This window comes from Lycorma delicatula, chromosome 1 (genome assembly GCF_047948215.1).
Source record: "Lycorma delicatula isolate Av1 chromosome 1, ASM4794821v1, whole genome shotgun sequence".
Taxonomy (NCBI): Eukaryota; Metazoa; Arthropoda; class Insecta; order Hemiptera; family Fulgoridae; genus Lycorma; species Lycorma delicatula.
In genome coordinates this window covers 34,267,916-34,295,428 of record NC_134455.1, presented here as the reverse complement: position 1 = coordinate 34,295,428, position 27,513 = coordinate 34,267,916, and the positions used below count along the sequence as shown (strand labels likewise).

The following is a 27,513-nucleotide window of genomic DNA, read 5'->3' as shown; positions in this document are numbered from 1 at the left end:
AATTTGACATTGCATTTTTTTACTTGCTTATTAATAGTTTTAACTCTAATTACGTCTTAAATGTGTCAAACCCTTTCTTCGCTAATACTAAAACATTATTTATAATTTTACTAGATAAAAAATTAAATAAATATTACATCATCCGTAGCCTATTCAACATTTTAAATAATTACTATTAAATTATGGAAGAGATTCTAAATAATATAACATTAAAAGTAAAGTAAGCTCTTGAACTTTTTTCTTATAAACATCCCTAGTGTTATTTTATTCCAGATCATACATTTTTTCCAGATCAGAAGACATTTAGACGATATTCTTATATTTATAGCACTCGCGTGTGATGATGCGGCCTCGAAGTTCCTTGATATCAGAAGAGAGAGTTGAAATAAAAATATCTTTCAAGAATTTCTATATGAAAAATCCCTCCGAGAATTTTGGTCCCTTATATTCGCACTTTTAGTGATTCACGGGACCACATTCGAGTACACGTAAAGTAGACTTATCACTTCATAAGATGAGTGCTTCTGCTAAACTTTTAACTTAAAAATTCACCAGTATTTTGAAACAGATAATTAAGACAACTCTTATCAACGTTAGTAAGAGCCTATACAAACTGTAGCGTGTAGGGTTTAACCTGCAGTTTCTTACAAAGAATTTTACGAACTATTGGATACCAGATGCCAAGTTGTAGGCTTATATGTGCATGGATTTGCGAGGGCTACGCATAGAGGCTCATCTAACATGATATTTCATGATCATGATCATGATCTAACATGAACTGTCTCAACAGCAGGTCCTGAAAGACCCGGCCGAAAAAGTGTACATAGGCAATCTTTACTCGAAGTTTTATTTACTTAATGGTACTGTTTGTAAACAGAAGGATTCTTCTGGTATTCTACTCATAATTATTTCATTACTGACACAAAGAAAACCACTAGTGGTTTTCAACCACGTTGATTGTTGAGTCACCGTATTTTTCACGTCGACTCAGTGTCGTATCTTACTGTAGCTGCCAAACGGAAACTCATATAAACTAACTGCACGCGGTTTCCGCGTGCAGTTAGTTTATATGAAGAACTCATTTTCATGTTAGTTTATTTGAAGAACTTATTTTCATGAGGTTCAGTTTAATATGTGTTTCATAATTCTGAAGCAAAGCATACGCATACTTAGCATAGCATATCATACTTTATAGGATATAGCACAGCATATTTTAGTTGCTGTACTGCATTAGTGTGAAATAACAAGTAAACTCTTTGACAGATCAACGGCACAAATACCAATCACTCTTATCGCGAGTTGTCAGTGTAAATGACCATATCTGGATTCACCTGAAAGAGAAATTTGCAAAACTCCTGTTGAAATACTAAGTAGTTGGGATAGTATTTTTGAAGTAGTCGACTCTTGTCCAGTGAAAAAAATTACTCTGATAATTACTGTATTTCTGGATATTCTAGATCTTACAAAAATAATGTACATTGAGCGTAACGTTTTTTACTTATTTAAATAGTTCCAGTTGCATTTGGTAAATAAATAAATCACTTTTAATTTGTTGTTTCGATATCTAGACTATGAAAACTGACGTAGGAAATTTTCCAAATTCGAAAAAAAAATTAATTTAAAGAAATATTGTTAAATAACTCGTCAAGAATCTATCTTCAAATATAACTTCGGAACGGTTTTATAGATTTTTGACGGATAATGGAATACTACGTAAAGTTCTTATCAAAATTCAATTTTTTTTGAAAAATTTTTTTCTAAAAATGATTTTTTATTAAATTTTATTCATTAACATATTTAAAACAAATTTTTAGAGTAAAAGTATGATTTTACAGTTACGAATCGAAAATCCGTACTCTTAACGACCCATTACACATTATAACTTACAAGAACAATTTTTAAATACCTATGCTTTATCGACTTTTACATTTCCCCTGAATTTTTTTAAGTTATAAAAACCCTTACTAAATGTAAATCAATTTTTTTTTTGTCTTCAGTCATTTGACTGGTTTGATGCAGCTCTCCAAGATTCCCTATCTAGTACTAGTCGTTTCATTTCAGTATACCCTCTACATCCTACATCCCAAACAATTTGTTTTACATATTCCAAACGTGGCCTGCCTACACAATTTTTTCCTTCTACCTGTCCTTCCAATATTAAAGCGACTATTCCAGGATGCCTTAGTATGTGGCCTATAAGTCTGTCTCTTCTTTTAACTATATTTTTCCAAATGCTTCTTTCGTCATCTATTTGCCGCAATACCTCTTCATTTGTCACTTTATCCACCCGTCTGATTTTTAACATTCTCCTATAGCACCGCATTTCAAAAGCTTCTAATCTTTTCTTCTCAGATACTCAGATCGTCCAAGTTTCACTTCCATATAAGCGACACTCCAAACATACACTTTCAAAAATCTTTTCCTGACATTTAAATTAATTTTTGATCTAAACAAATTATATTTCTTACTGAAGGCTCGTTTAGCTTGTGCTATTCGGCATTTTATATCGCTCCTGCTTCGTCCATATTTAGTAATTCTACTTCCTGAATAACAAAATTCTTCTACCTCCATAATCTTTTCTCCTCTTATTTTCACATTCAGCGGTCCGTCTTTGTTATTTCTACTACATTTCATTGCTTTTGTTTTGTTCTTGTTTGTTTTCACGTGATAGTTCTTGCGTAGGACTTCATCTATGCCGTTCATTGTTTCTTCTAAATCCTTTTTACTCTCGGCTAGAATTACTATATCATCAGCAAATCGTAGCATCTTTATCTTTTCACCTTGTACTGTTACTCCGAATCTAAATTGTTCTTTAACATCATTAACTGCTAGTTCCATGTAAAGATTAAAAAGTAACGGAGATAGGGAACATCCTTGACGGACTCCCTTTCTTATTACGGTTTCTTTCTTATGTTCTTCAATTGTTACTGTTGCTGTTTGGTTCCTGTACATGTTAGCAATTCTTCTTCTATCTCTGTATTTGAACCCTAATTTTTTTTAAATGCTGAGCATTTTATTCCAGTCGTACGTTATCGAATGCCTTTTCTAGGTCTATAAACGCCAACTATGTTGGTTTGTTTTTCTTTAAATCAAATATGGATATGAAACGCGTAGATCTGAAATAATATAAAACAAAATTTTAAAGAATCATAGGCAGATATTATTTAAGGTTTGTTAAGTCGTTTTGTTAATCGGTAAGGATATAGCTAGTAAATTACGAGTAATAATAACCAGTAGAAAACTGTGATTTAATGATGTAACAAAAAATCGGCAGTTAGATTAGACGTTTGACATGAAACTAGGCTGTCTATCGAATTATTACGAAGCTCTCCTCTTCACTACAAATCTAGATTTCTTAGTGAACTTGTTTTCACAACATCGAGTATATTATAATTGTATAATTTCTAGTTTGTCCTAGCATTTAAACTGATTTTTTACTGTTACTTATGACATCAATAACTTGTATTATAAGATATAAGAATCAATTACGCTAATCATAATCCGTATTTTATAATTTGATGTATCGGGAGTTTATATGTAATATAATTAAAAACAATTTTACAATATGCAAAAAATATAATTCGACTCACCTTCATAATAAACATTAAAAGAAAGAAATTGTCCAGGATGTATGTAATTAAAGACTCTTTCTGTTGAAGCAAAAGATATTAATACTGTGTCCTCATTTATTTGTTCATTAGTTAAAACTTCACTTGTATGAAAGTGGATAACTTGAGTTTCATTATAGAGAAGCTTGATACATGGATTATTCCATTCTTCTTGCGACATTTTGTTAAACTGAATTTGGACAACTCCTTCGGTGTCAACACTAACCCTTCCTGGCCAAATTACATGCTTCTCAAACAGGAACATATCATTTATTGTTCCATTACTAGTTTCTATTTTTACTTTTAGATTCTTGGAATTGATTAAACTAACCTGAACCTATAAAAAAAGGATTTTACCGTTTTTTTAAATAATTAGAGTTAATGAAATACAGAATTACTATTATTATTATTATTATGTCTAGAGGCTAGGGCTTTCAGCACCAGATGGAAGATCTTCAGTGCGCGTCTGATTCCAAAGGGCAAAGGTGATCCGGAGTCCTCCTACCGCCCATTGTTCAAGTTTCACAGAGCTGGGAAGCTATTGGAGAAGATCTTAAGGGAAAAATTGGTTGGAGCGATGAATCAGGCAGGTGGCCTGTTAACCAACCAGTACGGTTTCTGGCAGGGTAGATCGACCTTGGATGCAGTACAAAAGGTCGAGGCAGTGTGGTGAGCAGAGGACCACAATAATTTCTCGGGCCGTGTGGTCCTTCTCGTTACGTTGGGCTTGAAAAACGCGTTGAACTCTGCTCGGTGGAGCGATATACTTTGCATCCTGGAATATTTTTCTCGCGTGCCTTAAAACCTCCTCAAAGTGGTGGACACATACCTGAGGAACGGCGGTCTCATCTAAGAGACTGCCGTTCGAGACCTGTGAAACGACGGCTTACTGAGGCTGGAGGTGCTTGAAGAGTCGCCCTTGTTTGGGTACGCTGACGACGTTGCACTACTTTTTGCAGACCGCGAAATGCAGCGCGCCCAATTAGGGTTCAGCTGAGCGATGCATTGGATCAGCGCCTGGCTAAACAACCACGGGTTGTCTCTAGTCCTCTGCAAAACGGAGATAGTGGTTCTAACGAAGAAGCGTATTGAATAATTCCTCTTCCTGCTGGTCGGGGACAAGTTTGTCGATAACAAGCTGGCCGCGAAGTACCTAGGTATAATAATAGACCGCAAACTCAGCTTTTCTGAGCAGTTTCGAAGGACCACCGACAAAGCTGCGTGTCGATAACCGCTCTCAGCAGGCTCATGGCGAATGTCGGCAGACTGAAGGCTAGTAGATGGCGACTGCTGATGTTGGCGGTGCATTCCGTACTGTAATCCGAGGCGGAAGTGTAAGCTAAGGCATTATGATTCGAAAGAGGCCGGAAGCGGTTCGCGCAAGTGCAACGCACCGCGGCTTGCGAGTCGCTTCCGCCTATCGGACGGTTTCCAAGCCTGCCGTATTGATGGTTACCGGCTTGTACTCATTACTCTTTTGGCAAGGGAGCGCCAGATGGCCTACAAAAGGCAATGTGAGGGAGAAGACCGGGAGACCATCGCCAACGAGGAACAACGCACTCGCACGTTTTTTGCTTGGAAAGAGACCTGGAACCACGAGACCAGAGAACGATGACCACAAGGCTTATTCCTCTGGCCAGACCGTGGACAGGTGGAGTTCTACGTGACCCGGTTTTTAATGAGTCACGGGTACTTCCGCACTTATCTTCATGCCATAAGGAAAGCGCCGTCTCCCGATTGCCTCTATTGCCCCGGTGTGCGGGACGACGCTGAGCACATCTTTTTCAAATATGCTTGATGAGCGCCAGATTGAGGGACACTAGAGACGGATCTTGGAGCACTGAGCTCCCACAACATGGTTCTGATGATGCTCCGTGATCTGAGCGGCTGGGAAAGCGTGGCCCGATTCGTAGGGTGCATTCTTAGGTTCAGGAAGGGTGACCTGAGTAGTCATTAGTCAGGTGAAAATTAAGCGCCCTTCTCAGGCTAGAATAAGAGAAATCGGCCTGAAGTAATGTGTTAAACGGTTCCGGGTCGAGTCCTGATAAAAAAAGAGGGGGTTTAGTCAGAAGTCTGCTGATGGCGGTTGGATAAGACCTCCAGAGAGAGCCCGACACTCCGTGCGTAAATGCATTTCCACCTTCCTTCCAAAAAAAAAAAAATAATATTAAAATTATTCATACGATAAGTATTTACTTTAGTTATTTTAAAAAGAAATATGTAAAATAAAGTTGTAAATTTCAGTTTCGGGCAATGTCACTTACTAGGTACGGCATTAAATTCCCAAAATAGTGGAACCATTATTGAAACACCAGTATCATTGAAACAGTGGCATTTGGTGTTTATACTTCTACTACTTCACCGATGTTACTTCTTTTAAAAATGGTAAAGTCGGTTTTTAATTTTTGGGATCTGAATCACAAGGTCCCACATCCTTTTACAGCGTGGCTTTAAAGAGAAAAAACCAGTATACCACGAATCATCTGATTCAAATGGAATATTCCATTTTGAGCTGTTTCTCAACCGAGAAGCACGAAGTAAGAATCTTATTCAACCTTGACAAGGCGTTTGACATAACTTGGCACCATGATATGCTTAGAACATTACACGATTAGCATCAGAAGGAAATCTCCTATAAGTAATCACCAGTTACCTAATGGAATGTTTCTTTAGAGTTAGAATAGGTCAGCGTTTCTCAACTTGGGAGAAGCGAAATTAGCCAACTAATTTACAAGTAAACTATAATAAAATCATTTATTATAAACATTTTACTTATAATTAAAAGTATAAAAATAAAGAAAATAAACTAATGAGATGGTCACGTTTCTTTTTATTTAACCTTTAACAGCCAGGCTAATAATTTTGATTACATTGCTACAAGCCATGTGCGTAATTATGATACAGAGAATTTCTTCCTCATCAGGCCGTGTGCATCATTTTGATACACATAACATTGTAACGTTTGTTCGCTTGCGTATCAAAGAAATACGCATATAACCTTGATTTAAATACATTGGCCTGTGGAAGTAATATACATCATATTGGGATTTTTTCAACAGTTAGCAACAAATTCGAGATAAATAATACAGCTGACTTGAACGCTGGTGCCATTCTGTGTTATACGCTGATTAATTTTATTGGTGGTTACAAAAACGTTTTATTTTTTATATAAAAAATGGAAGATATTGAAAAAATGTTGAAATAGAAAGTGAAAGTTGTTCTGGTGAAATTGGTGATTTTTAATAATTTAATAGATTTTGATGACGCGGAATACGTATGTTCAAGCTCGAGTAGCGAAAATTCATTTGAAGAGGTTATGTATACTTCAAATACAACTGAAAGCCAGTCAACCTATAATTGTATGCATATAGATTTTGATGAGAATACTGATTGTAACACCGGTATTTGTTAGAACCATCGATATAATACGGCACGAAGTACAAGGTAACCTTTTTTTTTTCCTACTCTCCCCGACCGGATATCCATTTAAGTATACTCAGTCGAGGAGAATGTCCTTTTACTGTAAGGGAGCGTCCCCCACCCACCGGTTGTACACCCGGCACGGCAGGTTAGCTCCCCCGGTCTCGGATCTTTAATTTTATTTTATTCGCCTGCCTCTAATCCCCTGCCTCGGGAACGGGGTATGGCTACGCCACCCCCATCCCCTCAGCAGGGAACCGGGTCTCGGTCATTATGCCTTTGCCTCTAATTAGCGGCACCGACCCCAATAAGCGCCGAGGCACCCGCAGGAGCGGCACCGCCAACCGGGACTCGGTCTTTTATTTGTCCCACACTCCCCAGGAGTTCCCCCCCTTCTCAAGAGCCCACACACCACGGCGTACGGGGCCTCCACGGAGGGACTGTCCTCCCTACCCTAATTTCACAAACCCCTTCTTCTGTCCTCTTCTTCCTTGGTGCGTAAGATTTCCCCGGCAAACCTACGGAACCAATCCCAGTTATCGTCACTATAGACCATCCAATTTAAGAGGTTTTCAGGTGTAAGTCCGTTGTCCGAAATTTCTATTCTATTTGGAGCCGATCTTGGGCATACAAACACAGTGTGTTCCGCATCATCAGTCTCTGGGCAGTACACACATTGTGGGGTAGGTCTTTTTCCAATTCTAAACAAGTAATGGCCAAACGAGCCATGCCCCGTCAACAGTTGTGTGGTATAAAAATCTACATTACCAAGTCTGTTATTAGTCCACGTATTTATGTTGGGAATTAGTCGCCTGGTCCAATCCCCAACTCTAGAGTGTGTCCATGTATCCTGCCACTCTTGATCAATTAGCCGTTCGACCTCATCTTTGGGCATACCCCTATATCTAAGTGTTCTTCCTTTAATTTGTAAATCAATGGGTATAACCTTCGTTAATATACACAACGCGTCGTACGACACTGTTCTGTATCCCGCGGCTACACGCAGTAAAGCAAGCCAGTGTACTCTTTTTAATTTTGTTTTGTTTCTCTGAATATTCATTGTATCTCCCCATATCGGGGCCGCATATAAAATTGCTGACGTGGTTGCAGCAGTTATCAGTCTCCTTATTACTATTTTCGGTGTACCATGGTTCTGGAAAAGAGTCCTCAATGCCTTAATCAAAGGAGTGACCTTCTTACAAATCATCTCTACGTGTTTGCTAAATCTTAGGCTTTTATCCAAAAGAACCCCTAAATACTTTGCTTCTTTGACCTCCTTAATTCTCTCTCCTCTAATGTTTATATTGAGGTTTCTAATAGGTCTTCTACCTGAAAACACCAAACAACAGGATTTGTTAGGGGATATCTGTAGTATGCTTCCTACCAGCCATTCATCAATTATTCGTAACGCCTGATTTGCTTTATCCTCTAGGTTATTAACTTCTCTGTCTTCCACTAGGATAGCAATGTCATCAGCATATCCAACAACAAAAGCCCCCTCGGGATAATCCAATCTAAAAATTTTGTCATAAAAAATATTCCACAGTATAGGCCCAAGGATTGATCCCTGTGGAACTCCTCCAAATATCTCAAATGTGGATTTTCCTTCTAACGTTTTAACCTCGATGAATCTACGGTAAAGGTATTGATTAATCTGGTTGACTAGATAATCAGTTATATTCATGGCTTGTAATGCTGCGATAATGGCTTTCCAAGGAACAGATCCAAAAGCATTTTTTATATCCAACATTATAATAAGTGGGATTTTCCTAGTTCTCCACGTGCCGTTTCTACTATTTAATGCCCAGGTCTTAACTTTGTCGATCGCGTTTATCGTAGACCGGCCTTTTCTAAAACCATATTGCTCCTCATGTAAAATGTTACATGAGTACAAGGTAACCTAAAACATTTTAATTTCACCGCTTTGACTGCTCTGGTATTACTCAGTAAGCAATTAATTTACTAAATTCATTTAAAAACTCTTTGGATTATTACTCGTTAGACATTGATGAAGAAGTTTTTAATTTGATAGTTAATGGAACCAACCGTTACGCAGAGCAATCCATTACTAAAAAATATAGCGTTCAAAAATTTAAATAAAACAATGTCAGTAAGACATTTGGGTCTACCATCAAAGTGGTAGACCCAAAAATAAAACGAAATAAAAACATTTTTTAGTCTTTTAATGTGTATATGGTTAAATAAGAAACCAAGATTAAAAAATTACTGGTCTAAAATTCCGTTGTATAGTAAGTCTAGGAATCGCTATGAGCTATTACTTAATACGATACATTTTGTTGTTAATGAAGCAAACAATGACAATAAATTATACGAAATATCTAGTTTGTTAAACTTAATGATTAATACATTTCAAAATGTATAGACCAGACGAAAAAATTTGTTTAGGTGAATCGGTGGTGCCACATAGGGGTCGACTCAAATTTTGCAAAATATATACCCGGAAAAAGACACAAGTATGGTGTCAAATTTTTTATAATTTGTACTGGTGGTAAGTACATATGGTCTATAAAAATTTAAGCTGGAAAAGAGCTACTCCAAGCTGCCGAGCACTTTCATCTAGGGTTGTTTTGGAAATTGTTTCGCAGTTGTTCAATTCTTGTCTGACACTGATAACTGATAATTTCTATACTAGCATAGATTTGACGCATAATTTATTGGACCAGAACATATATCTAATTGGAACATTACGTAGAAATAAACTGAGTATTTCAAGGCAATTGATTAATTTAAAACAAGACGAAATGGTTTCTCTGGAAAGTAACATAAATGTGATGTTAGTAGAATAGAAAGACGATGTCTTATTTCTTACAATAAAAAGAGCTCCAGTTATGACTAATGTACAATCAAGGCATGATGTTATCAGAAAACCTTCAACTACTCCCGAATATAATGAAACAAAATCCAATATCGATGTATCAGATCAAACTGCATCGCGTGTAACTCCAGGAAGAAAATCTATTAAGTGGTACAGAAAAGTGGCCGTTGAACTTTTAACAAATACGACTGTTGTAATTGCTTTCAAATTATATAGAATTTTAACGCAATGAATAGAATTTTTATAGAGTTTTTTTTATATTTTTTAGAATTTTATTATATCTTTGTTAAACAAAGATGGTACACCAATATATAATACGAAAGGTAAAGTCGATAGATGGGTGGAATATATTGAAGAGTTATACGGAGGAAATGAATTAGAAAATGGTGTTATAGAGGAAGAAGAGGAAGTTGAGGAGGATAAAATGGGAGAAACAATACTGAGATATGAATTTAAGAGAGCATTAAAAGATTTAAATGACAGAAAGGCTCCTGGAATAGACGGAATACCTGTAGAATTACTGCGCAGTGCAGGTGAGGAAGCGATTGATAGATTATACAAACTGGTGTGTTATATTTATGAAAAAGGGGAATTTCCGTCAGACTTCAAAAAAAGTGTTATAGTAATCATACCAAAGAAAGCAGGGGCAGATAAATGTGAAGAATACAGAACAATTAGTTTAACTAGTCATGCATCAAAAATCTTAACTAGAATTCTATACAGAAGAATTGAGAGGAGAGTGGAGGAAGTGTTAGGAGAAGACCAATTTGGTTTCAGGAAAAGTAAAGGGACAAGGGAAGCAATTTTAGGCCTCAGATTAATAGTAGAAGGAAGATTAAAGAAAAACAAACCGACATACTTGGCGTTTATAGACCTAGAAAAGGCATTCGATAACGTAGACTGGAATGAAATGTTCAGCATTTTAAAAAAATTAGGGATCAAATGCAGTGATAGAAGAACAATTGCTAACATGTACAGGAACCAAACAGCAACAGTAACAATTGAAGAACATAAGAAAGAAGCCATAATAAGAAAGGGAGTCCGACAAGGAGGTTCCCTATCTCCGTTACTTTTTAATCTTTACATGGAACTAGCAGTCAATGATGTTAAAGAACAATTTAGATTCGGAGTAACAGTACAAGGTGAAAAGATAAAGATGCTACGATTTCCTGATGATATAGTTATTCTAGCCGAAAGTAAAAAGGATTTAGAAGAAACAATGAACGGCATAGATGAAGTCCTACGCAAGAACTATCGCATGTAAATAAACAAGAACAAAACAAAAGTAATGAAATGTAGTAGAAATAACTAAGATGAACCGTTGAATGTGAAAATAGGAGGAGAAAAGATTATGGAGGTAGAAGAATTTTATTATTTGGGAAGTAGAATTACTAAAGATGGAAGAAGCAGGAGCGATATAAAATGCCGAATAGCACAAGCTAAACGAGCCTTCAGTAAGAAATATAATTTGTTTACACCAAAAATTAATTTAAATGTCAGGAAAAGATTTTTGAAAGTGTATGTTTGGAGTGTCGCTTTATATGGAAGTGAAACTCGGACAATCGGAGTATCTGAGAAGAAAAGATTAGAAGCTTTTGAAATGCGGTGCTATAGGAGAATGTTAAAAATCAGACGGGTGGATAAAGTGACAAATGAAGAGGTATTGCGACAAATAGATGAAGAAAGAAACATTTGGAAAAATATAGTTAAAAGAAGAGACAGACTTATAGGCCACATACTAAGGCATCCTGGAATAGTCGCTTTAATATTGGAAGGACAGGTAGATGGGAAAAATTGTGTAGGCAGGCCATGTTTGGAATATGTAAAACAAATTGTTAAGGATGTAGGATGTAGAGGGTATACTGAAATGAAACGACTAGCACTAGATAGGGAATCTTGGAGAGCTCCATCTTTATCTTTTCACCTTGTACTGTTACTCCGAATCTAAATTGTTCTTTAACATCATTAACTGCTAGTTCCATGTAAAGATTAAAAAGTAACGGAGATAGGGAACATCCTTATCGGACTCCCTTTCTTATTACGGCTTCTTTCTTATGTTCTTCAATTGTTACTGTTGCTGTTTGGTTCCTGTACATGTTAGCAATTATTCTTCTATCTCTGTATTTGAACCCTAATTTTTTTAAAATGCTGAACATTTTATTCCAGTCTACGTTATCGAATTCCTTTTCTAGGTCTATAAACGCCAAGTATGTCGGTTTGTTTTTCTTTAATCTTCCTTCTACTATTAATCTGAGGCCTAAAATTGCTTCCCTTGTCCCTATACTTTTCCTGAAACCAAATCGGTCTTCTGCTAACACTTCTTCCACTCTCCTCTCAATTCTTCTGTATAGAATTCTAGTTAAGATTTTTGATGCACGACTAGTTAAACTAATTGTTCTGTATTCTTCACATTTATCTGCCCCTGCTTTCTTTGCTATCATTACTATAACACTTTTTTTGAAGTCTGACAGAAATTCCCCTTTTTCATAAATATTACACACCAGTTTGTATAATCTATCAATCTCTTCCTCACCTGCACTGCGCAGTAATTCTACAGGTATTCCGTCTATTCCAGGAGCCTTTCTGCCATTTAAATCTTTTAATGCTCTCTTAAATTCAGATCTCAGTATTGTTTCTCCCATTTCATCCTCCTCTTCTTCCTCTATAACACCATTTTCATAACCAATTTTATACCTTTACAAAAAATCTGTTCGAGTTTTTCCGGCATATTTGTTTTAGCAAGAGCATATTTGTGAATGAAGCAGTGCGTCTATTTAGCTGTTAGTGTAGACGATCTTTTAATTTTTTTAGAAATCCTCTGTTCTTTCCTGTTATCGCATTTGTACCATCACTACATACTGCAATACATTTTGTCCAATCTATGTTATAGGTTTTAGTAGCTCTATAAAAAACACGGTTTAAAAACAACATATGTTCTTTGATTGATCTGTCCCTATCGCATTCATATCTCACATAAAACATAAGAAATGAGAAATGTTTGCCGCATATGTTGATTAATCAAATTGAATATTAAAAAATTCAGTTGATGAATTATCTGATCGCGAACATCAGCAGCCAAAACATCGAATCGCCTTCATACTGTGCAGTTAGTAACCGGATATTTTTCAGTTTTTTTTTTTTTTTTTTTTGCTTCTTCCACGCCTATGATTACACTGTCAACATCAACTGCAACAAGCAATATGAGGTTTTCTGCATTTGTATTGGGTGTTTGGACATCCTAACTACTCTTAATGCTACGAGATAAGTTGCTTAAAGGGTATTTTTATCAGTACGTCTTGATTTACAAATAGAAGATAGTTGATTTCTCAAAGAATGTAATTTTCTTTCGAAAAAATCCAAGGGTTTGATCTTATGATCCAGATGTTTAGTTTCCAAGTATGGAATTAATTTTGATGGCTTTATGCTTCCAATGGAGAGGACTTTAAAGCAAACAACGCACTGTGGCTTTCCATCCAATGAGGTAAAACTAAATTAAAAAACTGTCATTCTAAATTTTTTTATTTTTACCAATCGATTCACCAGATATAGTCGGCTCACTTAGTTTTTTTTTTACAAATTTACCCGTTTTACATAAGAATGTAATTGAAAAAAAAACTGTTACACCGTTTGACCGAACACTAATAAACCGAAACATCAAGTATTATTTTCAATGAAATTACGCTTTTAAAAGCTTAAAAATAAAGGCACCAGACGCACGCTTCTCATTCGAAACTAAACTGACGTTCTGCAACCCCTTACGCCTCTTTATACTGCCGAGAGCACGACGTGTTCAAACGTATCATATCCATGTTCGTACATGACGCTCTCACAGCGAATATTATGCAAGCAGATTAAATTACAAAGATTACGTACACATCAAGTTGGTAACTGTATATTGCTTCTCATGTTTGTACACTTCATACATGCATGTTCATACCCGTCGCTATCAATGCAGCTAAATAGTTTTAATTAGTTTTCATTAGGTTGTGGTTGGGGGTCACGAAATATTCATTATATATATATTTTTTTTTTTTTTACTTTTTGAGAGTCGTGGAGCTAAAAAGATTGAGAATCACTGGAATAGACAATATATTATCAGCATACCTGGTCTTTCGACCCAAACCTCGTCCCGAGACTCAAAAATTTAATAATTTTAGATTAACTTATCAAAAGAAATTTATTTTCTTAGGACTTATCTTCGATAATAAGCTTACATGGAAGTAACCTTTTCCTTCATTATTTAGTCAATATGTAGATTAAATCACTACATATAAACAACAGACTGTTACTCAACATCCCCTGATGCATCAATTTTCAGCGCTGATGACCTATCCAAAATCAGTGAAAATTTCGGCCAAAGAATTGATTAAAGAAGTTATCATTATCTTCCCAAAAGTACACCTTAAAACGCTTTGAAAAACTCCCACATGGCTTCGGTGTTGCGACTCTCTGTATTTCAAAGCAGTATGTCAATTACACTCACTAGGAAACTTTCATTTTCAGTGACGGTTGTAAAACTGATCAGATCAAGTCGTAGAAAGTACTTTTGTTGTGCAGGACCTTTGTCATACGTGAACTCTTTCTTGTTCTGCAAGCATCTTCTTAACAGAGTTTTACCTAATATGAAAACCACTGAGATTTTACGATCATCGTATATTTAATAATATGATAGTTTGCTCTGACTACCTGAATTCTTTAACTGCTCTTCTGAAAAGAATATCATTTTATCCTGAAGCTCAGGACCTTATTTCACTCTGTCGGCATCTCCAAGAAAAAGATTCAACTTTGTTATCACCTGAATTCCAACTCATATTGGAATAGATGGCAACGAAGCTGCCTTCTATATCAAATCCACTTCTATATGTGCAACCGCAGACTCCCACAAAGAAGAAATTTTAGTGCAGTTTAATGATCTCAAGCGTCCCCTGAGTTGTAATAAAGAACAGTTGGCAGGATGAATAGGATTTTCACGACGCTTAATATCGATAAGTGAATCCCAAGATTCGCTCAACATAAAATACAGATGAACTCAGTCGACGGGAGTATGTGGTTCTAACGTGACTTCACACAGTACACCAATATTAAGTCAAGTGATAAAAAAACAGCATAGACGTCAAACTTACACCACAGTATTAAAATTCAAATACGTATTAGAAAACTGTCGATTCTACCATGCACTTCACAACCAGTGCCGATTACGATCGAGCGTGCTTTCAACTTGCAGTAAGTGAAATATTTATTAAGACCTAAGTTGGAAAACAAATTCAGTGGCTAAACAAGGTTCAAACAATCCTGAATAAGGTGATTTTTCTGGCGTCGATTCTGCATACTGATCATAATACGCGTTAAAGCCCATCACATAAGTGAGCATTTTAATTTAAATAGCCTAAGTGATAAGTTTTCGTGATACATTGAGGTATTCTCTTGTTCATATTCTACATATTTATTGATTCTGATGTTTTTTTTTTAACTGCATAAGTCTTTTACATCTTACCTGATGGTTCAGGAAGAAAGGTAAATAATTTGTGAACCGATTCTAAATTTTGCAATAAAGAAAAAAGTTCATACACACACACATACGTCCGCAAACGCTTTGTTATCGAGTTACGGCCAACAAAAAATTTCGCCCGAATTTCAGTTCACCCGATGAAATGAGGTCATACTGAAATTTTTAAGGTTTTACATAAGCGATAGTTATAACGTTTTTACCTGAAAACGCGAATAAAACAGGTCCCAGAACTGCACGGTGCAGCTCTGGGACCTGTAGTTTTCATGATACCCAACGTAAAATAGAAAAATTCGGTGACGAAAAGTACGTTTTTTTTTTAGGTTTAAGTACAATTTCTTTGTTAAATGACCAATGGTATAAATGGGTGGTGGTATTGTATAGTCTGGGAAACGAAAAAATAGATTGCCGTAAATTTTATTTATTACTATCTTTATCAAAATACTACAGACAAACGTGATCTATTATCATGGTCATCGGAAGAAGAAGAGGAAGAAGAAGGAAGACTCTCTACTCGTCCCAACATCACGGACAGGAGTCCAGAATAGAGCCTAGCAGAGATGCGTCCTGAAAGGCAGCCATAACAGAAGTGGATGAAGAACTTCTACACAACCTCTCCTTTAACACTTACAAGTTGATTAAAATAAACCAGCAATTGCGACTCCTCCGGAGAAGGGGTCGCATTGCTCCCTCCATATAGTTAGTGCCCCGTTGTGGCGTATTCCTGCGAGCCTATGAAGCGTTTTTTTTTTAGTACGTTTTTTTTTTAGGTTTAAGTACAATATCTTTGTTAAATGACCAATGGTATAGATGGATGGTGGTATTGTATAGTCTGGGAAACGAAAAAATAGATTGCCGTAAATTTTATTTATTACTATCTTTATCAAAATACTACAGACAAACGTGATCTATTATCATGGTCATCGGAAGAAGAAGAGGAAGAAGAAGGAAGACTCTCTACTCGTCCCAACATCACGGACAGGAGTCCAGAACAGAGCCTAGCAGAGATGCGTCCTGAAAGGCAGCCATAACAGAAGTGGGTGAAGAACTTCTACACAACCTCTCCTTTAACACTTACATGTAAATTAAATTAAACCAGCAATTGCGACTCCTCCGGAGAAGGGGTCGCATTGCTCCCTCCATATAGTTAGTGCCCCGTTGTGGCGTATTCCTGCGAGCCTATGAAGCGTTTTTTTTTTAGTACGTTTTTTTTTTAGGTTTAAGTACAATATCTTTGTTAAATGACCAATGGTATAGATGGATGGTGGTATTGTATAGTCTGGGAAACGAAAAAATAGATTGCCGTAAATTTTATTTATTACTATCTTTATCAAAATACTACAGACAAACGTGATCTATTATCATGGTCATCGGAAGAAGAAGAGGAAGAAGAAGGAAGACTCTCTACTCGTCCCAACATCACGGACAGGAGTCCAGAACAGAGCCTAGCAGAGATGCGTCCTGAAAGGCAGCCATAACAGAAGTGGGTGAAGAACTTCTACACAACCTCTCCTTTAACACTTACATGTAAATTAAATTAAACCAGCAATTGCGACTCCTCCGGAGAAGGGGTCGCATTGCTCCCTCCATATAGTTAGTGCCCCGTTGTGGCGTATTCCTGCGAGCCTATGAAGCGTTGACACCGAAAGGACAGGTTGCATAAGCCTAGCCTTCCGCGGTCGGCCCATAAAATGGGTTCGATAACGCTGGTTTAACAACGGATTGGAATGCAATTAAATCCGTCCTTAAAAATACTAAATATTAAATAAGACAAAACTTGAAAAATTAGACCCGTCACTTAAAATAAACCTTTTAAAAATACCCCCGACTGAATCATCCAGCAGCAAGGGGTCCAGGTTCTGCGATTTGTAGGGAGAATCTATAAACTCCCGATAACTTTGCATTCCATTCCATATTATCATTGCTGTGTACCATCTTATACAGTCCCAAACAAAAATACATAGATATGTAGGTAATCAATAAATATAAATACAGGACTGTTGTAAAAAAAGTTGAAGTTTAAAGCATGAATTAAATAAAAAAAAGTACTTCAGTTGTATTATTTAATTTGTGAAAAATTCTCCATCTCAAATAGCTTTGTTACGTAAGCAGTAAATTTTAATGCGAGTCCTCTTCGTCGCTCGGCCAATGTCTAGTCAATTTCAGTTTCTGCCAATATACAATAAATATTCTTTCTGTTTTAGTTGTAATTGATTTCTTAATTTTTTTTTTCTTTAAGTGATTCAGGTCACATCTTTTTTTTAAATAAACAATGTTTTAAATAAACAACGTGTCCCTGCAATAAAATATTACAAACAGTAAGGTCTGACCATCTTGCTGGTCCTTATCCATTATTCTTATACAGTGTAGGCCCTTTTCAAACTATTAAATTATCTAAAATTTTTCATTCAAAGATTGGCTAACGAAGTATTTAAACATGGATGCTTCATTTTTTATAAATAAACTCTATATACTTTTCGAGCTCATCGATTGAGAAAAGAAATAGTCACTTAACATTCCAAGATAAATATTTCCATTAATAATCTTTCCCCCCCAAGAAAAAAGGTCCAATTACGAACTTTTTCATTAAACTACACAAACATTGAGTTTAGTGACTAATTTTTTAACAGCAAATTAGAGATATTATTCTGTGTCGGATGGTTTTTGTTTCTTGCAGTAGCATTTTAACAAAATTAGCGTTCAAATACAGAGATAAAAGAACAATTGCTAACATGTACAGGAACCAAACAGCAACAGTTACAATTGAAGAACATAAGAAAGAAGCCGTAATAAGAAAGGGATTCCGACAAGGATGTTCCCTATCTCCGTTACTTTTTAATCTTTACATGGAACTAGCAGTTAATGATGTTAAAGAACAATTTAGATTCGGAGTAACAGTACAAGGTGAAAAGATAAAGATGCTACGATTTGCCGATGATATAGTAATTCTAGCCGAGAGTAAAAAGGATTTAGAAGAAACAATGAACGGCATAGATGAAGTCCTACGCATGAACTATCGCATGAAAATAAACAAGAACAAAACAAAAGTAATGAAATGCAGTAGAAATAACAAAGATAGACCACTGAATGTGAAAATAGGAGGAGAAAATATTATGGAGGTAGAAGAATTTAGTTATTTGGGAAGTAGAATTACTAAAGATGGACGCAGCAGGAGCGATATAAAATGCCGAATAGCACAAGCGAAACGAGCCTTCAGTAAGAAATATGATTTGTTTACATCAAAAATTAATTTAAATGCCAGGAAAAGATTTTTGAAAGTATATGTTTGGAGTGTCGCTTTATATGGAAGTGAAACTTGGACAATCTGAGGAGTATCTGAGAAGAAAAGATTAGAAGCTTGTGAAATGCGGTGCTATAGGAGAATGTTAAAAATCAGATGGGTGGATAAAGTGACAAATGAAGAGGTATTGCGGCAAATAGATGAAGAAAGAAGCATTTGGAAAAATATAGTTAAAAGAAGTGACAGACTTATAGACCACATATTAAGGCATCCTGGAATAGTCGCTTTAATATTGGAAGGACAGGTAGAAGGGAAAAATTGTGTAGGCAGGCCACGTTTGGAATATGTAAAACAAATTGTTAGGGATGTAGGATGTAGAGGGTATACTGAAATGAAACGATTAGCACTAGATAGGGAATCTTGGAGAGCTGCATCAAACCAGTCAAATGACTGAAGACAAAAAAAAAAAAAGCTGATTTTTGTTTTTATGCGAGCGCAACGTTTTACACAGAACATTATGAATGATTATTTTCGGAATGTGTATTTCGAAGCTTCGGCAAGAAATGGTTTTATTAAGATTTTCGTCTGCATGTCATTTAATTCATTCAACACTTTCTTTTCGATACCGCTGCCCTTATATTCGATTTCTGTTTGAGAACAAATCCTGTTTCTTTGAAACAATTTACAAATATTTTGGAGGTCTAGATGATTTATTTAAAATGGAAACCCAACTATAATAGATATTTTTTCGTAGCCGAATACCATCTGGCAACGTGTAAAAATATTCCCCTACACACCACCTTACCGTACCCTATTAGTTATGACACTCATTCATATCAACCTGAAAACACTACCACTAACCAGATTGTCATACTCCAACAGGTATATTCGTGTATGTAAATTTTTGGTTTTTGCAATTACATTTCGTTGCTTCTTTGTCATTTGATGAGATAAGTCAGTCGTTCAGCATAAATTGGCTTTACTTTCGCCTATACTGAAAAGATAATTAAAATAATACTTAACTAGTTAATTTTTTTTTTGTTCATAGTAATTTTTTTATTGTTATCGTTATTCTTCTCGTTAGATTTATTCTTATTCGTTTGCGTGTATTTATTTGATCGGTGCATATTGTGTTAGTTACAGTTAAAATAACAGAAAGCAGGAGTAGACTAATGAATACTAGATCGTGGATACCGGTGTTCTTTGGTGGTTGGGTTTCAATTAACCACACATCTCAGGAACGGTCGAACTGAGAATGTACAAGACTACACTTCATTTACACTCATACATATCATCCTCATTCATCCTCTGAAGAATTATCTAAACGGTAGTTACCGGAGGCTAAACAGGAAAAAGAAAGAAAGAAAGGAGTAGACTAATGAAAGATCATTAACAGTTAGGAAAGGAAAATTATTTAAATTTAATGATTGTAGAGAATCAGATCGATCACATTTCAATATCGTTTATGTTCACTTTTAATCGATTATTTTGCAAGTGTGGCAATAAAACGTCGCACCTAATGATAGCAACCCCCCAGTACTCACAGCTCATCCCGACAATTGTTTGTTAAACGGCTAGTAAAAGAAAAGTTTATCGATTACTCTTCTTCATAAGCAATAATGATTGTTACTATAAGATTACTTGTAAAGGTTGCTCGTAGCAAAATGATAAATAAAACATGCTGGAAGGACATCTGTGAACATACTAAGTTTGGCACAAACCCACCGGGTTGGTCTAATGGTTAAACTTGCCATCGCAAATCACTTGATTTCGATGTCGAGAATTCTAAGGTTCAAATCCTAGTAAAGGCTTTTATACGGATACTTTTATACGGATTTGAATACTAGATCGTAGATACCGGTGTTCTTTGGTGGTTGAATTTTAATTAATTACACATCTCAGGAATGGTCGACCTGAGACTGTACAAGACTACACTCATACACATTATCTTTATTCATCCTATGAAGTAATACCTTACAATGGTTCCGAAGACTAAACAGAAACAGAGAGAAATTTGCCACAAATCCGTGCGTGGCCTTTCACTTACACCGCTACCAATACTTTAACCCACCGGGTTTGTCTAGTGGTGAACGCGTCTTCCCAAATCGGCTGATTTGGAAGTCGAGAGTTACAGCGTTCAAGTCCTAGTAAAGCCAGTTATTTTTACACGGATTTGAATACTAGATCGTGAATACCGGTGTTCTTTGGTGGTTGGGTTTCAATTAACCACACATATCAGGATTGGTCGAACTGAGAATTTTCAAGACTACACTTCATTTACACTCATACATATCATCCTCATTCATCCTCTGAAGAATTATCTAAACGGTAGTTACAGGAGGCTAAACAGGAAACAGAAAGGCTACCAATACTTTGATTAGTATCATATTAAGCATCTGCCGAACCCAAGACAAAATTTTAATTTGCGGTCCCAATTACACAAGTTGCAGACAACTTAAAAAAAAAGTTGACTGGTCTCGGGAAATTCCCTTTTCGGCATTACAAAAAGACCTCCTCATATTTTAATTTACTTTTAGAAACAAAAAATTAAATTTTTTTAATGGTTTTTTTTTTTTAAATTTTAAAGACATTATTTATTTTTTTATTCTTTTTAATGAATATATAAGGAATGAAAGAGGGGACTGACTTATAGAGTTTTGCACGAAGTATAATTTAGTAATTGCCAACACCCAATTTAAAAATCATAATAGAAGAATATACACTTGGAAAAAGCCAGGCGATACTTCAAGGTATCAGATAGATTATATCATGGTTAAGCAAAGATTTAAAAATCAACTCGTTGACTGCAAAACTTACCCTGGAGCAGACATTGATAGCGACCATAATTTGGTGATAATGAAATGTAGATTGGGGTTTAAAAACCTGAAGAAAAGTTGTCAGATGAATCGGTGGAATTTAGAGAAGCTTGAGGAAGAGGAGGTAAAGAAGATTTTCGAGGAGGACATCGCAAGAGGTCTGAGTAAAAAAGATAAGGTAGAAAATGTAGAAGAAGAATGGGAGAATGTTAAAAAGGAAATTCTTAAATCAGCAGAAGCAAACTTAGGCAGAATAAAGAGAACTGGTAGAAAACCTTGGGTTTCAGACGATATATTGCAGCTGATGGATGAACGTAGAAAATATAAGAATGCTAATGATGAAGAAAGTAAAAGGAACTATCGGCAATTAAGAAATGCTATAAATAGGAAGTGCAAACTGGCGAAAGAAGAGTGGATTAAAGAAAAGTGTTCAGAAGTGGAAAGAGAAATGAACATTGGTAAAATAGACGGAGCATACAGGAAAGTTAAGGAAAATTTTGGGGTACATAAATTAAAATCTAATAATGTGTTAAACAAAGATGGTACACCAATATATAATACGAAAGGTAAAGTCGATAGATGGGTGGAATATATTGAAGAGTTATACGGTGGAAATGAATTAGAAAATGGTGTTATAGAGGAAGAAGAGGAAGTTGAGGAGGATGAAATGGGAGAAACAATACTGAGATCTGAATTTAAGAGAGCATTAAAAGATTTAAATGGCAGAAAGGCTCCTGGAATAGACGGAATACCTGTAGAATTACTGCGCAGTGCAGGTGAGGAAGCGATTGATAGATTATACAAACTGGTGTGTAATATTTATGAAAAAGGGGAATTTCCGTCAGACTTCAAAAAAAGTGTTATAGTTATGATACCAAAGAAAGCAGGGGCAGAAAAATGTGAAGAATATAGAACAATTAGTTTAACTAGTCATGCATCAAAAATCTTAACTAGAATTTTATACAGAAGAATTGAGAGGAGAGTGGAAGAAGTGTTAGGAGAAGACCAATTTAGTTTCAGGAAAAGTATAGGGACAAGGGAAGCAATTTTAGGCCTCAGATTAATAGTAGAAGAAAGATTAAAGAAAAACAAACCAACATACTTGGCGTTTATAGACCTAGAAAAGGCTTTCGATAACATAGATTGGAATAAAATGTTCAGCATTTTAAAAAAATTAGGGTTCAAATACAGAGATAGAAGAACAATTGCTAACATGTACAGGAACCAAACAGCAACAATAACAATTGAAGAACATAAGAAAGAAGCCCTAATAAGAAAGGGAGTCCGACAAGGATGTTCCCTATCTCCGTTACTTTTTAATCTTTACATGGAACTAGCAGTTAATGATGTTAAAGAACAATTTAGATTCGGAGTAACAGTACAAGGTGAAAAGATAAAGATGCTACGATTTGCTGATGATATAGTAATTCTAGCCGAGAGTAAAAAGGATTTAGAAGAAACAATGAACGGCATAGATGAAGTCCTACGCAAGAACTATTGCATGAAAATAAACAAGAACAAAACAAAAGTAATGAAATGTAGTAGAAATAACAAAGATGGACCACTGAATGTGAAAATAGGAGGAGAAAAGATTATGGAGGTAGAAGAATTTAGTTATTTGGGAAGTAGAATTACTAAAGATGGACGCAGCAGGAGCGATATAAAATGCCGAATAGCACAAGCGAAACGAGCCTTCAGTAAGAAATATGATTTGTTTACATCAAAAATGAATTTAAATGTCAGGAAAAGATTTTTGAAAGTGTATGTTTGGAGTGTCGCTTTATATGGAAGTGAAACTTGGACAATCGGAGTATCTGAGAAGAAAAGATTAGAAGCTTTTGAAATGTGGTGCTATAGGAGAATGTTAAAAATCAGATGGGTGGATAAAGTGACAAATGAAGAGGTATTGCGGCAAATAGATGAAGAAAGAAGCATTTGGAAAAATATAGTTAAAAGACGAGACAGACTTATAGGCCACATACTAAGGCATCCTGGAATAGTCGCTTTAATATTGGAAGGACAGGTAGAAGGGAAAAATTGTGTAGGCAGGCCACGCTTGGAGTATGTAAAACAAATTGTTAGGGATGTAGGATGTAGAGGGTATACTGAAATGAAACGACTAGCACTAGATAGGGAATCTTGGAGAGCTGCATCAAACCAGTCAAATGACTGAAGACAAAAAAAAAAAAAAAAATGAATATATTAGTATTCTATTTTATTAAACAAATAATTATTTTTAAAAAAAATATATTAATATTTATTTTTATTTTTTCCTGTACTGGAGCCGCCTGCTTTGAATTACGGATACTAGACATTGTCTTATTTGTCTATTGATTAATTCCCGTCCTTGCTGTTGGTAAATTTACGTAACAGATCTTTAAAATGTTAAATATTATCATTGCTTTGTTTTTCTTTGAAATTTGAATTACTGAAAAAGCTTTGAGTCATTTATTAACAGTTATGTTAGACTTTAATGGTGAAGAATTAAATTGTAGTTTACAGAAATTAGAGGAAATATAGTTTTTTTATAATAAAATTTAGTGTTATATCTGCATTATCCATATTTACCTTTGGACATGGTGTATATGTTTTATATATCAGACCAACATACATAATTGTTTGAAATATGTCCATTTTGTAAATTATTCATTTACAAATTGCGTTAGCATAACCTAAAAAAAAAAAACATAGTATCTTAATTCTGTTTTAAAAATTTGCTTAATATTGACTTATGCGTTTTAAGTACTACAATATTCACCCTGAACACATTAACTAGAAATATTAGTTGTATTAAAGATTATAGAAAAAATTAGTAATTTAACCTTCCTAGGCAGTGAATACAAAGCCGGCTCAGATACCGCTATGAATGCCTAACTACTAAACCAACAGATTGACATATAATAAAAAATAGGGTTATTTGTTGTTAATGTTCATTTATTCATTCTAAATATTATAACGTATTTAAGGGAGACTGGGAATAAAATTCTGTATGTTATTATTGGGCTGCTAATACTTATGCCATGTCTCTTGTAGCTATCGATAGCTATTTACTGAAATAAGATCCTGCGAGCTGATGTAACTTAACTATGAGAAAGATCCAACAGGACCTATTAAAAATTATTACATTGTACTGAAAATAAAAATTCAAGATAGGAAGCTTAATTGACTTAATATAATCAATTACAATTTTGTTGTTGTTAGACAAGACATGAAGTTTGAAATAAAAGCTCCTACTTTAAGTTTCCTAATAAAGTAAAAACTACAAAACAAAAAAAAGAAACTATCAATGAACTGCTTTCCTAAACATTAATACAGTTTCCATAATGATCAATATAATCTGAAAGATTAAAATTCATTTAAGCGACAATGTCTGAAAAAGTAAGTGATTTTTTTTATTCAACATGAAGTACTAAAAACCAGAATTAAATAAAACAGTGCAACTTGATTGATGTGACAAAAATAGACTTCATTCTCAGAAGATTCAGTACCAAAACTTCTATCTCTCAAAAATGAATAAAGATGTCTTTGAACCGTCACAAAACCGACTCAAAATGAAGCCCTCATTTTTACTTCAGAAGTACAGGATCTATTTTACCAGAACATTACTGATGATATTTAGTTGTAAGGTCGTGATTTATATCTTGTAATAATTGATTTACAATTTGAGGTTTAAATCTTTTATGAACTCTCGCCAGAAACAAGTTTCAACTGCAGCAAGTTTCAGTTGTGGAATATCTTCTGTAAGATGTCACATCTTCCAGAAGATATTCCAGTATTATTGTTGATTTAAAATTTATCTATAAGTTTTTTCTCCAACATCAAATGTGAAAAACAAAACAAAAAAGAGATATATTATGATAGCTGTAATTATGGAACAGTACAGTGATAATAAAGACAGATGCAAGAATGATGAATTTATCTTTCAATAAATGTTTCATAGAAATTATTAAAAAATTTATATTTATTGTTATTAGGTGAGTTGTCATCATACATTTATATATATATTTTTTTAATTAATTGACTGAGAATAGGGCTAGATTTTATGACTGTAGGTTCTTTATTTGATTTTGAAGATAATCACTTATCGGTAGTTGAATGTATCACTCAACTTACAGTAGAGTAATATCCTCGAGTAAATATCCTCTAAAAAATCCTAACTTATTTAAAAAATATATAATTTATAAATATAATGATAAAAAAAATTGTAAATGGCTTAAAACTAATGTATAATTTGATAGGTCAAAGTATTAAAAATTAAAGCATATAAAAATCAAAAGCACACCACCATTATGTTCTGGTTTTTAATTGACAATCATTATTATACAGAATTGTTTTTCAGTGGCATTATTATTTGTGATTGAATCATTCAACAAAAAAATAAGTAAATATTGTAATTTAGATGATAATATTAATATATAAAATAACTTTTAATTACATCAATCTGCAAATATTGATGATTGCATCAAATGACACCAACTTATTTCAAATCCTACTTTTGCAGTATTTCAAAAGGATTGAAAATTAATGATAAATACAAATCATATAAGAAAACTTGTTGAGAAGAATAAATTTCACATTTCAAACATTTATGCATTTAGTAACTGGTTTCATGAACATATTACCACAAAGATTTCCAAATGCAACCATACAAACGTATTATTCTATGTTACTTTCATAATTTCTATTACATTGACTAATTATTTAGGATTGCATTACATTTCCATGTAGGATTAATGTAATTCTACAAATTTAATGTAGTGTTAGAGATCAAGCTTCCCATCTGTTACTGGAGACATAACTTTTGTTACTAACAAATTCAATCATTTTAATAAATTTTTCCATTATTATTATTAAGATTAAGTTCCTGAAATACATAAATTTCTTTTGTTATAAATTTTGAGATGAAACTGAGAATTGTGTTTGAAATTTAATTTTGTCTTTCTATAATGAACCACATGATACATGTAACGAAGAAAGTTTTATATACATACTTAAGAAAAAAACTTATTAGAAGTGTTTATTTTATTTTATTTTTTTATTAAACTTACCTTATGTATTTAAAATCATATTATCTTTTTTTTAGAAAAATAACTTGTGTTAAGAATAAATTAGTATGTCCTTACAAAATAATTAAAACTGCTTTTAATTAATTGCATAGATAATTTAATTACTTCACAGCTCATAATAGTCGGCCATCAAAAGGCAAAGAATGCAGGTTATCAGCATTTATTTATTCAATGAGATAATTATCTAATTTGAATGTTTATTAAAAGTTACAATAATTCATTTAATCAGATAAAAGTTATATCATTGTATGTACCTATGACATAACTTCTGAGTTGATACAAGAGTTCATTATGTTCTAGTAAAATTGAAGTTCAATACTATTCTACATTTTTTAATCATAAAAAAAAATATTTGCCAGAATTATTTATAATTAAAATCGCATCCCCATCATGGCTTTGCCCGCCCTGTGTGGTTACTTTAGTTTCAGTTACTCGCGATCAAGTGATGTTTAGTCAGTCAGGGGGTCTACCCCGTGGACTCTTCTGTGTTCATTAAACTCATGCTGTGAGAATAATAATTATAAAAAAATTAAAGCCTGTTCAATTTATAAAAAGTGCATTGCAGTATATTGCAATTTCTTCAGAGAAAAAATTTGGTCATTACAGGATATACTTCGCTCGTAAAATACACAATCAGAATTAAAAACATAAATTACAATCACATTGTTACCATATCTCAAAAGTATTGTTCAAAAAATCAAAAATGTACAAAAAGATGAATTTTTTTACCTCTAAGTATAAAATTTAAAAAAATCCGAAAATTGTTTTTTGATGTATATCTGAGAATATTTGCAAACCCAGATCAAGTGAATATCTCTTTTATATAGTTGGAAATGGGGAAAATTTGCAATTATTGTTAAATTTTTTTTTCTTCACACCTTTCAAGGCCAAATTCCAAAAAAATGTATTAATTCATTTTTAGATATTTACATGAATATTACACACACCAAATATCAGGTTGATATCTTCTGTGTTACCAAGAAATTGAAAAAAAAAAATAGTAAATTTCATTGATTCTCC

General features: G+C 34.4%; 1 protein-coding gene across 1 annotated transcript in view; it reads right to left on the bottom strand.

Annotated features, from left to right (window-relative positions):
* The window catches only part of LOC142318080 (cytochrome b5 reductase 4-like), a 42,815-nt gene extending 16,200 nt beyond the window's left edge, over window positions 1–26,615 (bottom strand). The window contains exons 1-3 of the mRNA XM_075354607.1: window positions 26,476–26,615; window positions 23,996–24,099; window positions 3,591–3,945 (exon numbers count right to left, since the gene is read on the bottom strand). Of these exons, the coding sequence (XP_075210722.1) occupies window positions 3,591–3,945; window positions 23,996–24,061 (421 nt within the window). The 5' untranslated portion in view covers window positions 24,062–24,099; window positions 26,476–26,615. The remainder of the gene's footprint in view (window positions 1–3,590; window positions 3,946–23,995; window positions 24,100–26,475) is intronic.
* Window positions 26,616–27,513: the final 898 nt, after the last annotated feature.